The sequence below is a fragment of the Heterocephalus glaber genome, unplaced genomic scaffold (assembly GCF_053883595.1).
Source record: "Heterocephalus glaber isolate CG9 unplaced genomic scaffold, H.glaber_assembly_v1.0 deba00001428, whole genome shotgun sequence".
In the NCBI taxonomy this organism is placed as follows: Eukaryota; Metazoa; Chordata; class Mammalia; order Rodentia; family Bathyergidae; genus Heterocephalus; species Heterocephalus glaber.
The window spans coordinates 25,662,456-25,678,188 of NW_028258293.1; the positions used below are offsets into that span (position 1 = coordinate 25,662,456).

Here is a 15,733-nt window from a genome sequence, read left to right on the forward strand (position 1 = left end):
ACTAAGTAAATAACTTACAAAGTATAAATTCTGCATAGTCTGGACTCTTGAAAGCAGGTTTGGTCCTTTGGGTATGATTACTTCATTCTAAAAAAGCACATGTTCAAAAATGACTTTTTCTAATGGATAATTTGAAACAGGAAAAGGTCCAAAGGTGTAGGAGTGGTGGGATGGGAAGGGGAAAGGGAAGAAGGGAAAGGAAAAATTATGAGAAAGAAAAAAATGGAAACAAAGTCTATGGAAACAGGGAAGGGCGGAGGGGGTGAAGGACTCACAGGTAATGGGGGAAAAAATAAGAAATAAGATACAGCATGTTCAGGTACAAACACCCAATGGTAAATGTAAATGTGTTGTATACCTAAAATGTACCGATAAAGATATAAATAAAAAATGACTTTTTCTACTCTGAGATAACTGTTGATTAAATTTGACATTTCTTCTGAATTAAGACCTTGACAATAGCCTTTTGAATCTGCTTAGTCTTCACACTGTAGATGATGGGATTGAGAACAGGAGGGATGAGCAGGAACACATTGGCCATTATAATATGAACAAATGGAGGTGCTGAACGGCCATAGCGGTGAACAAGAGACAAACTGATGAGAGGAATGTAGAAGATGGCAACAGCACTGATGTGGGATATGCAGGTATTGAAGGCTTTCTGTCGCTCCTCTGAGGAGGCAATGTTGAGGACTGATCTGATGATCAGGATATAGGAGACCAAGATACAAGGGCAGTCAAATCCTGTAGTGGAGAAGAGTGCAAACAGACCAAAGATGCTGTTGAGTCTATTGTCTGTGCAAGAGAGCTGAATGACATCAACATGGTAGCAATAAGAATGTGAAAGGACCAGAGACTTGCAGAAGGACAACCGCTTGACAAATAGCACAACTGGAAACATGACAGAGACATTCCTTATCAACACAATCACCCCAATCTGGGCAATCCTGGCATTGGTGAGAATTGTGGTATATCTCAGTGGGTTACAGATGGCCACAAATCGATCAAAGGCCATGGCCAGCAGAACCCCAGACTCCATGAAAGTAAAGCCATGGAGAAAGAACATCTGAGCAATGCAGGCATTTAAATTGATCTTCCGGGCTCCAAACCAGAAGACACCAAGGGTTGTGGAAAGCGTGCACAGAGACAAGCTCAGGTCTGTAACAGAAAGCATGGCGAGGAAGTAATACATAGGCTCGTGAAGGCTGTTCTCACGGAGGACCACCAATAAGATCATGCTGTTTCCAGAGAGGGCAATGGCATACAGGAGACAGAAAGGAATGGAGATCCAAACCTGGGCTGATCTCAGGCCTGGGATACCAGTCAGAAAGAAGGCCAGAGACTGAGCACTGGTATTATTGAGGACCAACATCATGGAGTGCTGAGAAGAAAGGGATATTTGGATAATTGAAGGTATCAGATAAAAATATATATAGTTTACTTCTTAGAAAATTTTTTGGCACTGTAAGAGTTGCACAACTCCTACATTTAATTCTTGAACATCTTTAATATTTCTGAGTTTCTTCGAGCTACAAGCTTCTCTTGCACTCTCTTGGTTTTTTCTCTTTATTGAGACATAGAATTACTTGAATTGTCCCACATCAAATTTTCTCAAATAAGGTAGGCCTGTATCTTTCTCTTCAGTGGCAGCAAACATCAAGGTAAAATCATCACTATCTGGAAAAGTCCACAGACAAATACTTAGATAATATTGTAAGAAATTCAGCATCCATCATTTTTGAAAGTAAATTGTTGATCCTGGAAGAAAGGATTGAACAAACAATATCATTTTTGAAATTAAATATTATTAGGCTTTCCTGTTGTATTAGTTACTTTTCTCTTGTTGCCAGGACAAAATACGCGACACCCAAAGTTAAAAGGGAAAGGGTTTATTTGCTCACAGTTTGTAGAAGTTTCAGTCTGTAGTTGGCTGGATCAAGGATGGCAAACAGGCATTGCAAAGGAGAAACAATATGGCACTCACAAGGCAGCAGATGTAACAAGGGAGCCTCATATAGTCTTTTTATCCCTTTTATCTTAACCAGACTACTGGGATTAGGGCGATGACAAACCAATCAGTTTACTAGTTTAGCAGTCACACGCCCTTACTTCCAGCATCACACATTCTAGATTCAGCCACTACATAAGGCTTTGGGGGGACATCAAAATGCAAGCCAAACCACCTGGTAAATATCCAGAAGTATATAAAAAATATCTGTGAGACACATGTCTGTTTGATGATAGGTTGATGATAAGATGGTCCAAAGAAGTACCCTAATATATATTAATATTGATCCCACTAATTTTTGAGCTCCCTGTGTTATATTTTTGATGTATTACATAATTTTATGTGTACTCCAACTGCAGGTTTTGGTGATATGGGCACCTTTCAAATACAGAAACCAAGATTCATCAATTGAAAGTTACTCAAGGTTTCTCTTAAAAAGACCTGTCTATTGTTCAGAGAATACACCAACATAAGAAAAAAGAGAAAAGAGAGATAGGAAATAGAGGCGGAAACAGACAAAGTAAAAGAAAGAGAGATGAGGAGCAGGAGAAGGAAGGAAAAAGAGAATATGTGGGAGGAAGCAAATTTTTTCATTTTTTACCACACTGCACGAAGCACTATATTTTCTCTTAAATAGGAGCACAGACTGGTATAAAAAAATCATAGAACCAAAAAAAAAAATCATAGAACCCTCATAATATCCAGAATTGCATGAATATATACCTCATGGTACACCCTACCATCTTTATGTCCTTAATCTGACTCAATCATCATAACTATTCAAGGAAGAAAAGAAAATTCTTACCATTAACATACATATAGGGAAACTGATGATTAAATTAATTAAATAATTTGGCCTAAATTGTGTAGCTAGACAACAGAAGAGGTGGAACTTTTGTACCTGACCCAATGGAATTCATTCAATAAAGTTAAAGAATACACATGAAGAGTCTTTAGATCAGGAGGAAAATTGTTCCTGACAAATATTTTTCAGACTTGGGCTTTTTACAGAGATGTACTGTGGTAACTTTGGAGTAGAATATAATGCTATGTAAATGGTGCACATATAAAAACTCTTCAGGCTTCTCTGGAAAGTGACCTTAATATTGATGATCCATGTGTGCAAAGTTACCTGGGCTATTTTTTCTATGGAAACCAACACCAAAATGAAACTGCCATTTTATTGATCTGATAATTTATTGAATTCTTGTGTATTTTGCTGATGCCACTTCGTAGAAATTTTCTCTTTATCTATTAGAAATATTCTCTTCCTACCTATGCACACATTTCTATTATTTTTTTCCTACCATTCATTTATTTCTTGAACTTATGGGTATTATTTGGGGTTTTTTTTTTATTTTCCCTGGATAAATTTACGTTTTCCAACTTGTGAGTTACTCTTTGGGTATCTATCCTTTACAATTCTCAAATCATTTAAAAATTACCTGACCCATTTCATAACCCAGTATTTCATCTATATAATGAAATACTTCAAATGAATATTTGAATGCCTGTTCTGGCTTTCAAGCTCCAAACCTGAAGTTATATCTCTGTGGGTTTTCATTGGGGAGAAAAAAAGATGTTCAAAAGCAAATTAATTACTTTTCCTTATTATGCCTCATCACCCTATATGTTCTGTATATAGCTCATAATTTTCACGGAAAATTGAATGACTTGATTGTTTAGAGTGATCTATGCCCCTTTAGGTTTTTTAATTGCAGGCACTTCCAATCAACTACCAAGACTTTTCTTTGTAAACTTTTAATATTGATTTCCTTGTTCACCTCAGATTTAACTATATACAAAATAATGTCATACAAATATTCAGACTAACTTGGAATAATAAACCAGCCCACAAATAAATATAGGCTATTATTTTTATTAATATAAAAATGTAAAATGACAGAGTCCCAAGCAATAACTATTTTCCTTTACTAGCATCTTCTCTATGCCGAAAAATACATAATTAAGAAAAGTAATCCTGAATTACAATAAAAAGCACATGTCAGAATTGAAGTGCCTGAAGATTATATTTTTATTAGAAAACAAAGATGGAAATAATAATCATTTAACTTTTCAGTTTAAGACCTTAGCCAAAAATTTTTAAAGGTCAAAAGAAAAAACTTGATAAACATAAAATATGCCAATTAATGAGGTGATAATAATATCAATATTGAGTATTTAAAAGCCTAAAACTGAATTATTTCAAAACTCATCCAAAATTATTTTAAAAGCATGAAAAAATAAAAAAGACAACAAAACTGTAGAAAAATGTAACATAATGGAATCATATGCATAAGTACAGCAATATGTTTGACATTTATGAAGTAGATAATTTTATAGGAAAACATAATTTGCCAAACTAGCCTAGGAAATAAAATTCAGCAGAAAGAAATGATAATAAAGAAAAATGTTTACAACAAAGGGATTCTGACCAAATATTTTAGTTTGTGATTCCTAATAAACTGAGAGAAAAATGAGACCATTTCATCTATTACAAATTTATCTAGTAGTGAAGCAAGGGAAAACTCCTCCGGGACCGTTTGGCAGTTCCCAGAGACATTTTGGTTGTTGCAGCTAGGGAGGAGTGTTACTGATATCTAGTGGATGAGGCCAAAGATTCTGCTGAGCATTCTAAAATTGATAAGATAGCTCGTTACAACAAAGAAATATGCAACTCCAAATGTATATAATTCTGAGACTGTTGATCACATGAAAAGATGGGAAGTTATCCATCTAATCACTTGGGGAGATGGATGCAAACATCATTACTACCTTATTTGCCAGTCACATACAACTGTTTTAATTGTTCTGTGTCCTTTATACCACCCTCTTAGCCTTATGAATGAGAGTGACTTTTTTTTTTTTTTTTTTTTTTTGGTACGGGGAGGATCGAACTCGGGTCCTTCTGCTTGCGAGGCAGGTGGAAGAATGACTGAGCTAAATCGTCGGCCCTTAACCTTATGATTGAAAACTTATTCAAATAAATCTATCAATCACTGAGTATGTGGATATATTTCAGTGGGGAGAATGTGATGTTCTTAAGATATAAGAAAATTTTTAGGAATTTCAACAGAAATTCATTATAAAATTGCTAATAGGAAGGAAGTAAAAGTTTTCCAATGAGGATATCTTCCAGAAATTCAGAGTAAACATATTTACAGGTAATTATTAAAAGAAGGTTCATTAAAGGCACTGGCAAGATACCACATACACTATCAAAAGTCCTATTCAGCATTATATGAAACAGTAGTAGCCAGTAGAAAAGATGTAAATAGAAATAAAATGAAATGTGTTATTTTGAAAATAAATTTTAAAAGTTACTATAATTTTTATCAATATTTTCCCTGAAAAATATAAAAGAATGGACTGTAAACTCAAAAATTGAATTCACTGGCCGGGGATTTAGCTCAGTGGTTCCTCAGCCTGCCTCACAAGTGTCAGGTCCTGAGTTCAATCCCCAGTACCAAAAAAAAAAAAATTGAATTCACAGAAGTAATGAGATAGAAGATCAGTATCACAAATGAACAGATCTTCCTACTCACAAATTCATCACAGAGAAAAATATATTAAATATATGACTTTATTCACAATAATTGTACTGCTGTAAAATGTATATTATAAAAAGTGTATATTTTCCAGCAGAAGGAGACCTGTAAAGAAATATTAAGTAATTTAATTTACTGAAGATAGGAATATGCCATAGTGAACAGTCCTAAATTCTGCCATTAAATAACACATAAATTCAAAACATAATTAATCAATAATTCTCAAGAATTCTAAATCAATGATGGTAGACCCTACATTACAAAACCTACCATATATATGCAATACATTTAATGCATTACTATGGCAACAAAGAGAGAAGAATTTGTACTTTGACATATAAAAATAAAATGTAAAATTAAGGAAACTAATCATGGACAAAATTACTAAAATCTGTATCTGTTGGGGGAAAAGGAGAATGTGAGACAGGGTCTCACTATGTGGTTCAGGTTGGCTTGAACTCAATATGTAGCCCAAGCTAACTTCAAACTCACAGCAATTCTCCTGCCACAGCTTCCCAAGTGCTGGGATTACAGGTGCCACCACTCTCAGCTCAAAAAACAATTGTATCTTTAATAAAAAATATTCTTCTCTCCCCCAAAATGAAAGAGAATAAAGAATATGATAATGATATCATTTATAACTAGAAAACATAAATGATTGTGTGATCAATAAGGCTTGATCAATTAGCTGCTACCTTTTAAAAATATAAAATGTTTTATATTTGGATTAAAATTTTAAGATACACATATGTATGTACATACGAAACCTGCAACGATACTAAAATAAATAAATGAAAATATATTTATAACTCTTTAGGATCAAATGAAAGCCATTATGTAAAATATTTTATAGAACACTACATTAAACTCAAATACTTTTGATTGCAAAAGATATATGTAAATAAAATTAGAAATACAGCGTGCTCTATATGCATTGGAAACCAAGACCAATATCAGACCAAGATATATCAGGTCAAATATGATAGTCCAAATCAAAGTATAGAAAATAGTATAGATATATATTCAAACGTGTTGGAGAGTAGAATAAAGAAGACAAGGCAAAATTGTATATAAGGCTAGAAGAGGTATCAAAAAATACAACCAACCTGATTTATAATATTAAAAAGGACAGTGGAGAAAGTGAAAGAAATGAAAGTCATTAGTGAGCACATAGTTTAAATCTTACTCTACTAAGAAGGTGAGAAAATGTCCTCCACAGACATCATTCTTATCATTTTTGTTGATAAAGTACTAATCAAAAGATGATGCCTAATCTTGGATATTGCAATCAATGTATATTGTTAACAACTCAGTATCTACCTACAGTATCTACCTAGTGGGCTCTTTGATTACCAATAAAATGGCAGACAAAAATTAATGTTTGTGAATCATGACTGCACATTTGTAATTATTTAGGAAGCTTTCTTAAAAATATAAAGCCAAGTCCTCAGCCTAAATAATATGATTGAATACTACATCTAGGAATGACATTACATGTATTTGCATCTAAATTGTATCTGGATTTTTTTTGGTGCTATTTTGATTGATAGTAAAGTATTACACTCAGGAAACCATAATACTAAATGTAGCTATCAATATCCAGGAGCTTTTCTTTCATGAAGTAAACAGTGGAAATTGGGATGTTTGGTTGTTCTGGCAAGACAAAATAATAAACATAAATATAAAAGTCTTTGCCCCTTTGTTGTCTGGAGGCAGTAACCTGGTAAACCATTCCCATCTCTGATCCCTTACCTGTGAACCCCAGGCCTTAGAAATTCCCCAAATCTGCCTGCGTCCAGTTGTTTCAATGATGATCAAAACTATCAAGATTTTTTGAAATACATCCTCAATGTGAATGATTACTATTAGGATAGCCAGAGGGAGTTCAGAATATCCTGCAAAAATGTAGAATTCATACTGGGTGAAAAGATTCAAGAAGTTTATTTTATAATGGATATTCAGAATGTGCCCAATTTAAAAGCTAGGATAAGTAGAAATAAAAGAGAAAATAAATATCACATTTAGAGCCAGCCAGAATCACAATAATTCTACCTCCTTTCTTCAACATACTCGGCTTTGTTAACATTCTTCTGGAAAGAAGTAAGTGTCTGCAAACTTCTTGCTTGATATCTCACTTCCCACAAACTTCAGCTTGAGCCTGTTCATCTAAACTCCTATTCCTGATATGTCTACTATTTCACCTCTGATCTATGGTCCTTTGGCTTTATAAACCTCCCTCTCCACACCCCATCCCTGTTTTTCTGCTATTTCTTTCTCCCTTCAGTATAGCTTTCAGTCCTCTACCACATGGGCTTGGATCTTGTGTTCCTAGTATCTTACCTAGCTCCCAGTAGAGTGAGAGGTGCCCTTTCCACTTTCTGCACAGCAAGTATGGATGTCGCAGGCTCAGGGACCTGGCCCTCTATAAGGAACCCAGCATGTAGCCCGGCCCTGCTAGCAAGAGACCCCTGGGCCTCCCCAAGTGATGTGACAACTACAATTTCCCAGGAGGCTCCTCAATCTAGATGTAAACAGATCAAAATCATGGTTACTTCCTTCTTTTAATTAGTTTTTAAACTTCATATTCTTTTAAAATACAATGCTATTTATTTTTCTATTATCTTAGGGTTTAATTTCTGATCAGTGGAGTCTGGGGGTCGAATGTCCTTACGCTTCCCTCCTTCTTGTCTTCCTTTCACAAATTTGTCATCTATAGTAGAAATCTTCTTTGTCAAGATACAGAAATTGACATCCAGTCTTATGGCTCTGATTTCATATTAGACTGTAAGTATTTAAACTTTAAAAGCAAATACATTTTGATTCAGAAATGATTAAATAATTTTATTCAGCAGAGAATACAGTCTCTATGATGTGATCTGTTACAAGTGGCACATTAAATTCGATCATTAAATACATTTAAATATTCAAAGGCAACCATTTATCAAAAGAAAATTGATTTTTTTCTTTATACCAATAGAATTGTCTATGATCCCTGTTAAATTTCTGTTTTAATTTATTTGAGACCATAGCTGTTTGGAAGAACTTTTATGTTTTTGCTGGACTTCAAATTTTTATACTTTGAAAACAGAATAAAGACAAGTGTCCTTCATTATCTTCTTAATGATTTGTGGATATTTGTTCATAAATTAAGTACTTAGAAAAATTTTTAAGCCTAGAACAATCCTCAGGACCTTGTTGAAATGAGCATTCTGATCCATAAGGTCTGGAGTGAGTGGGTTTACTGCTACTCTGCAGAGGTATTTTGTGCAAGTTTCTTCAGTGCTCTGTGTTTTTTGAAGCACACAGATTGGCTGTTTCTCATACGTGGTGCTTATGAATAAAGTTAACGCAAGCTTGATTATCAAAGGTTCAATTTATTGGGTACTTATTTTATTGTTTGAATCACATACTCCAGTTTTCTTCTAATTTCAGAGAAAAATACACATAAATGATCATTTTTTGCATTGCCAGGTATCTAGAAATTTCCCCTTTTTCTGTTAAACTTGATAGTCAGATTGACTCTATAAGGACTGTGCTTTAAATTATTTTATCTGAGTATTGTTAGAGTTAGTTTAATACGGAGGATAACACTACTGGCTTTTCCTCTTGACTACAGAGGCAATACGATTATCCATTTTATTACACTAAACAATAAAAAAAGCTCAGGTAAACTTATTTAAAGCCTAATAACATTTAGAAAATAATCTTGCCTGTAAAAATCAGTATAAATCTCACTAATTCACAATTAGGCCTTTGTAGTTCAAAATTAATGTTACTGAAATTTCTTTTCAGATCATCTTTTCCACCATTGCTTGGAGCATTAGACTACTTTTTAACCCCTAAACCTTTGAAATTCCACAATATTTCTTTCTGTATAATCTTTTTTTAGTTCTTAGTTCCTTTTCCTTCCTGATGCATGTCATTCTCTTGAATAAGTATAGCACATTTTGTTTAATCTGATTGACAGACATTTAGGTTGTTTCCACAATTCAGTTGTAATGAATGAAGCTATTATAAACACTCTTTGATATTTTGGGTGGCTATAGAAACCATTTCCATTTCTTTAGTTAGTTAGAACATATGTGTAGTGTAGAATGTTTGAAGTACTTTGAGCAGTTGGTGCATATACCTAACATATTTTAACTCATTTATTCATCCCTTTTCCCTTCGGTCGCTCCTTCTCCCCTTCACCCATCCCTTGACCCCCTTCCTCTTTTTGGTACCTATTTGCACTACATGATGTTTACGTTGCTCGTGTGGAGTTGGCACATAAATATGCAACTAAAAGTGGAATTTCTTGATTAAAAAAGAGGTATAATTTTATTAGAATTTGAAACCGTGATTGTTGATATGACTTAGTGTTTGCAATGTCTGAGTGGCACAGTGCTCTTGTATTCTTGTAAATACTTATTGTTATAAATACATACCTTATCTGTACTAGTTTCTACTGGACTATTATCATGGTTTAAAATTTCCATTTGCCCAGTAAATAATACTGAGCACATTTTCTGTATACGTTAATCATTCACTTACCTCTCTTTATGAAATGCCATTTCTTAATATTTTAATTAGTTGTTTAAATGACTATTAATTAATTGTGGCACTTCCTTTGTCAGATATTATGTTGTGAATATTCTCTTTCTGTTGGAGTATTTTCACTTTTGTAATGTTATCTTTCAAAGATTTTCTTTTATTTTTTGATGATAAGTATTTGTTTTCCTAGTTACGATTAATGTCTTTTATTTTGCATGAAAAATGTTTGTTCTCCAAATTCATAAAACTATTCTTTTAAAAGTTAGCTTTAGTTTTCTACTTTTTAGGATTATGTTACATCTCATATAAAGACTTATAAAATTGAAGTACAAGTTAATATTTATTTTTTATATAGGTATGTAATTGTTCTAAAACCACTGACATTTTTTTGTCCCTGAATTGCATTGATTCCATCTGTTGATAATTAATCAATTATATGTGTGGAGCTATTTCAAGTTTTTTCATCATTTTTCAGTACTGGATCAATCTGTCTTTAAGTAAATACAAAGCCACTCTTCACTGATGTGGGACCACTGAGAAATTTTTTTAAAAGTCTCTGTCTAGATAATTTCATTAAAACTATTTTTAAAAGTCCACTAGCCTAATCAGTTATAATTATTTGTAGATGAATATGTAGAACACTGTACAGATATGTATTTTTTTATTAGACTAAGACTATGTGGCAGTTAAGGTGGAGTGTCAACTTGATTTGAGTGACAGCCACATAGAGGATTAGAAAACACACTTCTGGATGACTCCAGGTGGGGTCATGCATGCATGACCTTGGGTACTTTTTCTAGTCCCTAGCCTCTTCATCTCTGGTATTGTTCTACCTCATAGCCACCATAAAAGGAGTAGCTTTGCTCTACCATGTCTTTTCCCTATCATGTTTCTACTTTAGAGTCAGCAGATCATAGACTTTACCCTCTGAAGTCATGAGTCCAATTAAACCTCTCTTCATTTAAGTTGCAGGTATTAGATACTTTGTCACAGCGATGACAGAGCTGACCAATACAGACTGTATAATGATGTACCACAAATTTAATGGCTTAACTAATAGATAGTCATTGTGTCACAGTTCTGAGGGCCTGAAGTCCAAGCTCAAGGTGTGAGCACAGTTGGCTCTTTTGTTTTATTTTAGTGTAGTTTAGTTTAGGTTTTTATTATTACATGTTTGTGGCACATAATAATTATATTCACTCTGGGAAATTGGTACATATACTTAGCATCATCTATGTTCTATTTTGTTCTGTAAGTTTATATTTTGGGTTTCTCATATAAGGAAAACCATATAATATTTAACCATCTTCATTTGATCTCTTTCATTTAGCATTATGAGCTCAAGATCAATCATTTTCTTACAAAAGACTCAAATGTATACCTTCTATGACTTATTGGAATAGAATATAATAGTATAATTTTGTCCATTTATCTATTGATGGGCCTATCAGTCACTTGTAAGATTTATCTATTATAAGTTGTACTGCTATAAATCATCACAGTTATAGAAAAGTTTTAACACTTTCAAGAAGCTATGCAGGAGAAGTATAACTGGGGCAAATAGAGTACTTATTTTTAGTTCTTTGAGGAATCTCCATAATGATTTCTCCAAATGATGGTGCAACCAATTTCACAAAACAAAAGCTACTGGACATGAAATGACAGAGAGATATCAATACAATCAAAATGAGGATCCTCAATGCCCCACCCTCACAAATAGGCAGGTCAACCAGACAAAAAAATCAACAAAGTATTATTTAGCATTATGGTCTCAAGATCCACCTATTTTTCTACAGATGACTTAAATGTATCATTTTTATGGTTGAGTAGTATGCTACTGTGTATTTACACCACATTTCCTTTATCCATTCATCTGTTGATGGATCTAAAGGCTACTTCCAAGATTTAGCTATTATGAATTGTGGTACAATAAATATTGTTCTTTAATTCTTTCTTTAGCTCCTTCAGGAAGATACACAGAAGAGGTATGTCTAGGTCAAATGGAATTTCTGTCTTTAATTAATTTCTATCTTTCATCATCGAACAAAGAGACTTTTAAAGATATCTACAAATTGTTTTATCCAATAAAACAAAATACACATTTTTCTCAACTGCACACAGAACTTTTTCCAAATTATACCATATCTTAGGCCAAAACCATGCTTAAATAAATGCAAAAGAATAGAAATAACCCCTTGTATACTATTGGCTCATAGTAGGATGAAACTTGGCAACAACAGAAGAAACTGCAAGAATCATGAAAACACATGGAAATAAAATCATACATCATTGAATAATAAGAAGCTCAAACAAGAATTTTTTCTTTGTTTTGAAGAAGAATCTGTTCCATGCCTCTCACTCTTATTTTCTGGTGATTAGAAGGAAACTTTGCCTGATAAATGCATCATGTTGATACCTTCTTGTCCATGTGGCATCTCACTGTATGGATGTCTTTGTGTCCAAATTCCTAGCTACATCAGGACTCCAGTCATATTGGACTAAGAATTCCCTGTACTCCAGTTTGACCTTATATTAACAAATTTTGTCTCCTGTGATTCTATACCTAAATAAAGTCACAATCCGATGTACTGGAGTTAGGACTTCAACATATAAATTTTGGGAAGACACAAATCACCAAAATTGTTGTTCAGTATGGCACACACATTTCTGTTTCTTTTTGCTGTATCTACAGTCTTCCCAATGATGTTGACATCAGTAAGATTCTCCCAGAAAGTAAAAGAAAGCAGGGAATGGACTTTGATACTCCTCTGCAACTACACTTGATTGCATTGGAATGTGGTTGAAGCACTAGATGGTAGAGAAAATAATGGAGAAAGCACCACATGTAGATGTATAAAAGGAAATGAAATTTCCAAAGCCTATTATACTTCTGCATGGCAAAAATGAGTTTTATCTTTAACATCAGGCCTAGACGTCCTCCTTTCTTAAGAAAGGAATGAACAATGTAACCTTATCATGGATTAAGGGACAGAATATGAACAATATATTTGGTCAAGGATTCAGTATATTATTGTAATCATTTTGTAACATTGGTTTCTTGCACAATTAAACAAAGAAAAGGTAAAAATATGTTGGGGTAATCATTTGTAAAGTGCAGAAAATGCTGATAACCATAAACATGCAACAACAACAAATTTTTCATTTCTGTTATTATTTCTAGAAATTGTCTAATCATGCTGGAGTAGTAGGAGATAGTGATGTTTTGAATGCTATCTGTGATGGGAACATAGTAGCAGAGTTTATTAAGAATAGGAAGGTTGGGCCAGAGGTTTAGCTCAGTGGTTCCAGTGCCTGCTTTGCAAGCACAAAGCCCCAAGTTCAATCCCTGGTACCAAAAAAAAAGGAAGGCTGCAATAATGGACTATTACAAATCAATTTTAAGCATTGGTTTTCTTTAAAATATAGTACTTATATGTGTATTTATATATGTATATTCAGATATAACATCATATATTATGTATGTCTAGAAAATAATCTTTATTTTTATGCTATATGTCATTTGCTGTATATATATATATATACACACAAGTGTGTGTGTGTGTGTGCAGTGAGCACATACATGGAATGGATAGTGTGAATTAATGTGTAAAAGAAATAGCAAAACAGGATTCTGTATTTAAACAAGGGGATGCTCAAAAATTCAGCGATGCAGTATTTTTGAGTTGTGAGTAGATACAGGCCATAATGATATGTCATACCCTGAGGTACTCTGTGTGTAAACATAAACAGCAGTCAGTACATATGATTTGTAAGATGATGAATGTGGCAAAACTATCTACCTAGATATACTGAAGACTCTATGATGTTCACATAAATATGCTCAATATTTTCCTGCAAAAAAAATCTTTTCTCAACATCCTTCTCTACCTCGCTTTAATAAGCCTACAATTACAGATCCCATATTGCTTCAAGTTCATTGTTACCTCTTACTTAGGCTGTTAACATTTCCCAAAAATGTTCATATATCTCCTAGAGACTGAGCTTCAGGACAGGACTGGGAGCAAGGTCCCTATATTTGCATTCATTTTGCAGAGGTACCAGCTTTTGAAAACATAAATGATGACGGACATGTAAGAGGATCAATAGAGGAAAATACTTAAATTTCTATTTCACACTTCTTGTAGAAAGCCACTGCTGAATCTACTTGTAAAGTAGTGTGGTTGACTTGGGAATTAATTTCCACATAGTCTGGCTATCACTGTGAGTTTTGGGATGGTGGCAAAGTGAATTGATGAAGAAACAGAGAGCTTACCCCTAGATAACACATTTGGTTTGGGGACAATATTTCCTCTAAGGAAATGAATGAGGAGGGAGGAAGAAGTTGGAAGAGAGAAGCAAAAGGTCACTAACTTTCTATGGCATTCATTACACTGAGAGTTAATACGCCAAAGTTGATGAAACAATGGGTAAATAATATTAATCTGCAATCTGAGATAAAACCAAATTTCCAGTAACAGTTTCACCCAATCCACAATATAATGGAAACTTGTTTATCTCCTATAAAGCTAAACTTCCTAAAACAACTGTATTTATGATTTTGTTATTTGAAAATATACCAGTTCCTTGGTGAACATGATGATGACAATGTACCATATGCTTATTAATGTAAACTGGATAACCTTGGTTGTTTTTGTGGGGGTTTTTCCTAAAACAATTTAGTATTCTGGTTTGAGTCAAGGAATACCTCAGAAGTTTTTAGAAATGACAACAGCAAGATTTTCATTGAAATTCTTTTCCCCTTTCTAGATAATCACACCCTCAGAAATAACTGTGCTTGGAACCATAATGTACTGGAAGCAGTACACAATGCAGCACCAATAGATTGTCAACACTCTCAGTAAGCATAAATTATATGTATATACACACTGATATGTATACACAATGATATACCATCTCACATTATCAGATATATAGCTGTGCATGTGCCTTCACAAAGCAGTACCACACATTCACACAATAATATCACTAATTATGCATACTTAAAATTCATAATTATTCCTTAAGCTATACATAGGCTTATATACACACAGTCACATCCAAGTCCAATCATTTGCACATGTATTTATTGATGTACCACTCAAATAAACAGATTAAAACATTAAATATCAGTTGGGCATGGTGGTACATGCCTGTAATCCCAGCACTGGGGAGGCTGAGGTAGGAGGATCACTGTGAGTTCGAGGCCAGCCTGGGCTACATAGAGAGAACCTGTGTGAAATTAAAAAGACATGAAATATCATCATCAAAATGTCTTCAAACTGCTCAAAAAATCTTTTCATATATATATATATATAGAGAGAGAGAGAGAGAGAGAGAGGCAGACAGACAGACAGACAGACAGAGCACACATCTGACTAAAAAAAATACAAATGTACAGGCAAGCTCATATATAATCCCAACAGCACATTATCTCATACATGCATTCAAATCTCCTTCCTTGGCATTCAGGTATGCAGAGGAAAGAGGCACATTAGGGGTTAATGCTTCCAGCTATAGCCTCTACTCTCAGATAAAGCCAGTGTGAATACAAGGCAGTGGGAATAAGAGGGAAAGAGCCAATACTTGGAAGCACGGATAGGCCAGGTTTTTCCTTTAAATAGACTCTGCTCCAGGATCTTTACCA

General features: G+C 33.9%; 1 protein-coding gene across 1 annotated transcript; it reads right to left on the reverse strand.

Moving 5' to 3' along the window:
* Positions 1-421: 421 nt before the first annotated feature.
* On the reverse strand, positions 422-1,375 carry Or51f2 (olfactory receptor family 51 subfamily F member 2). The gene has a single exon (XM_004863343.4). The coding sequence runs from the start codon at positions 1,373-1,375 to the stop codon at positions 422-424; it is 954 nt and encodes a 317-aa protein (XP_004863400.1).
* Positions 1,376-15,733: the final 14,358 nt, after the last annotated feature.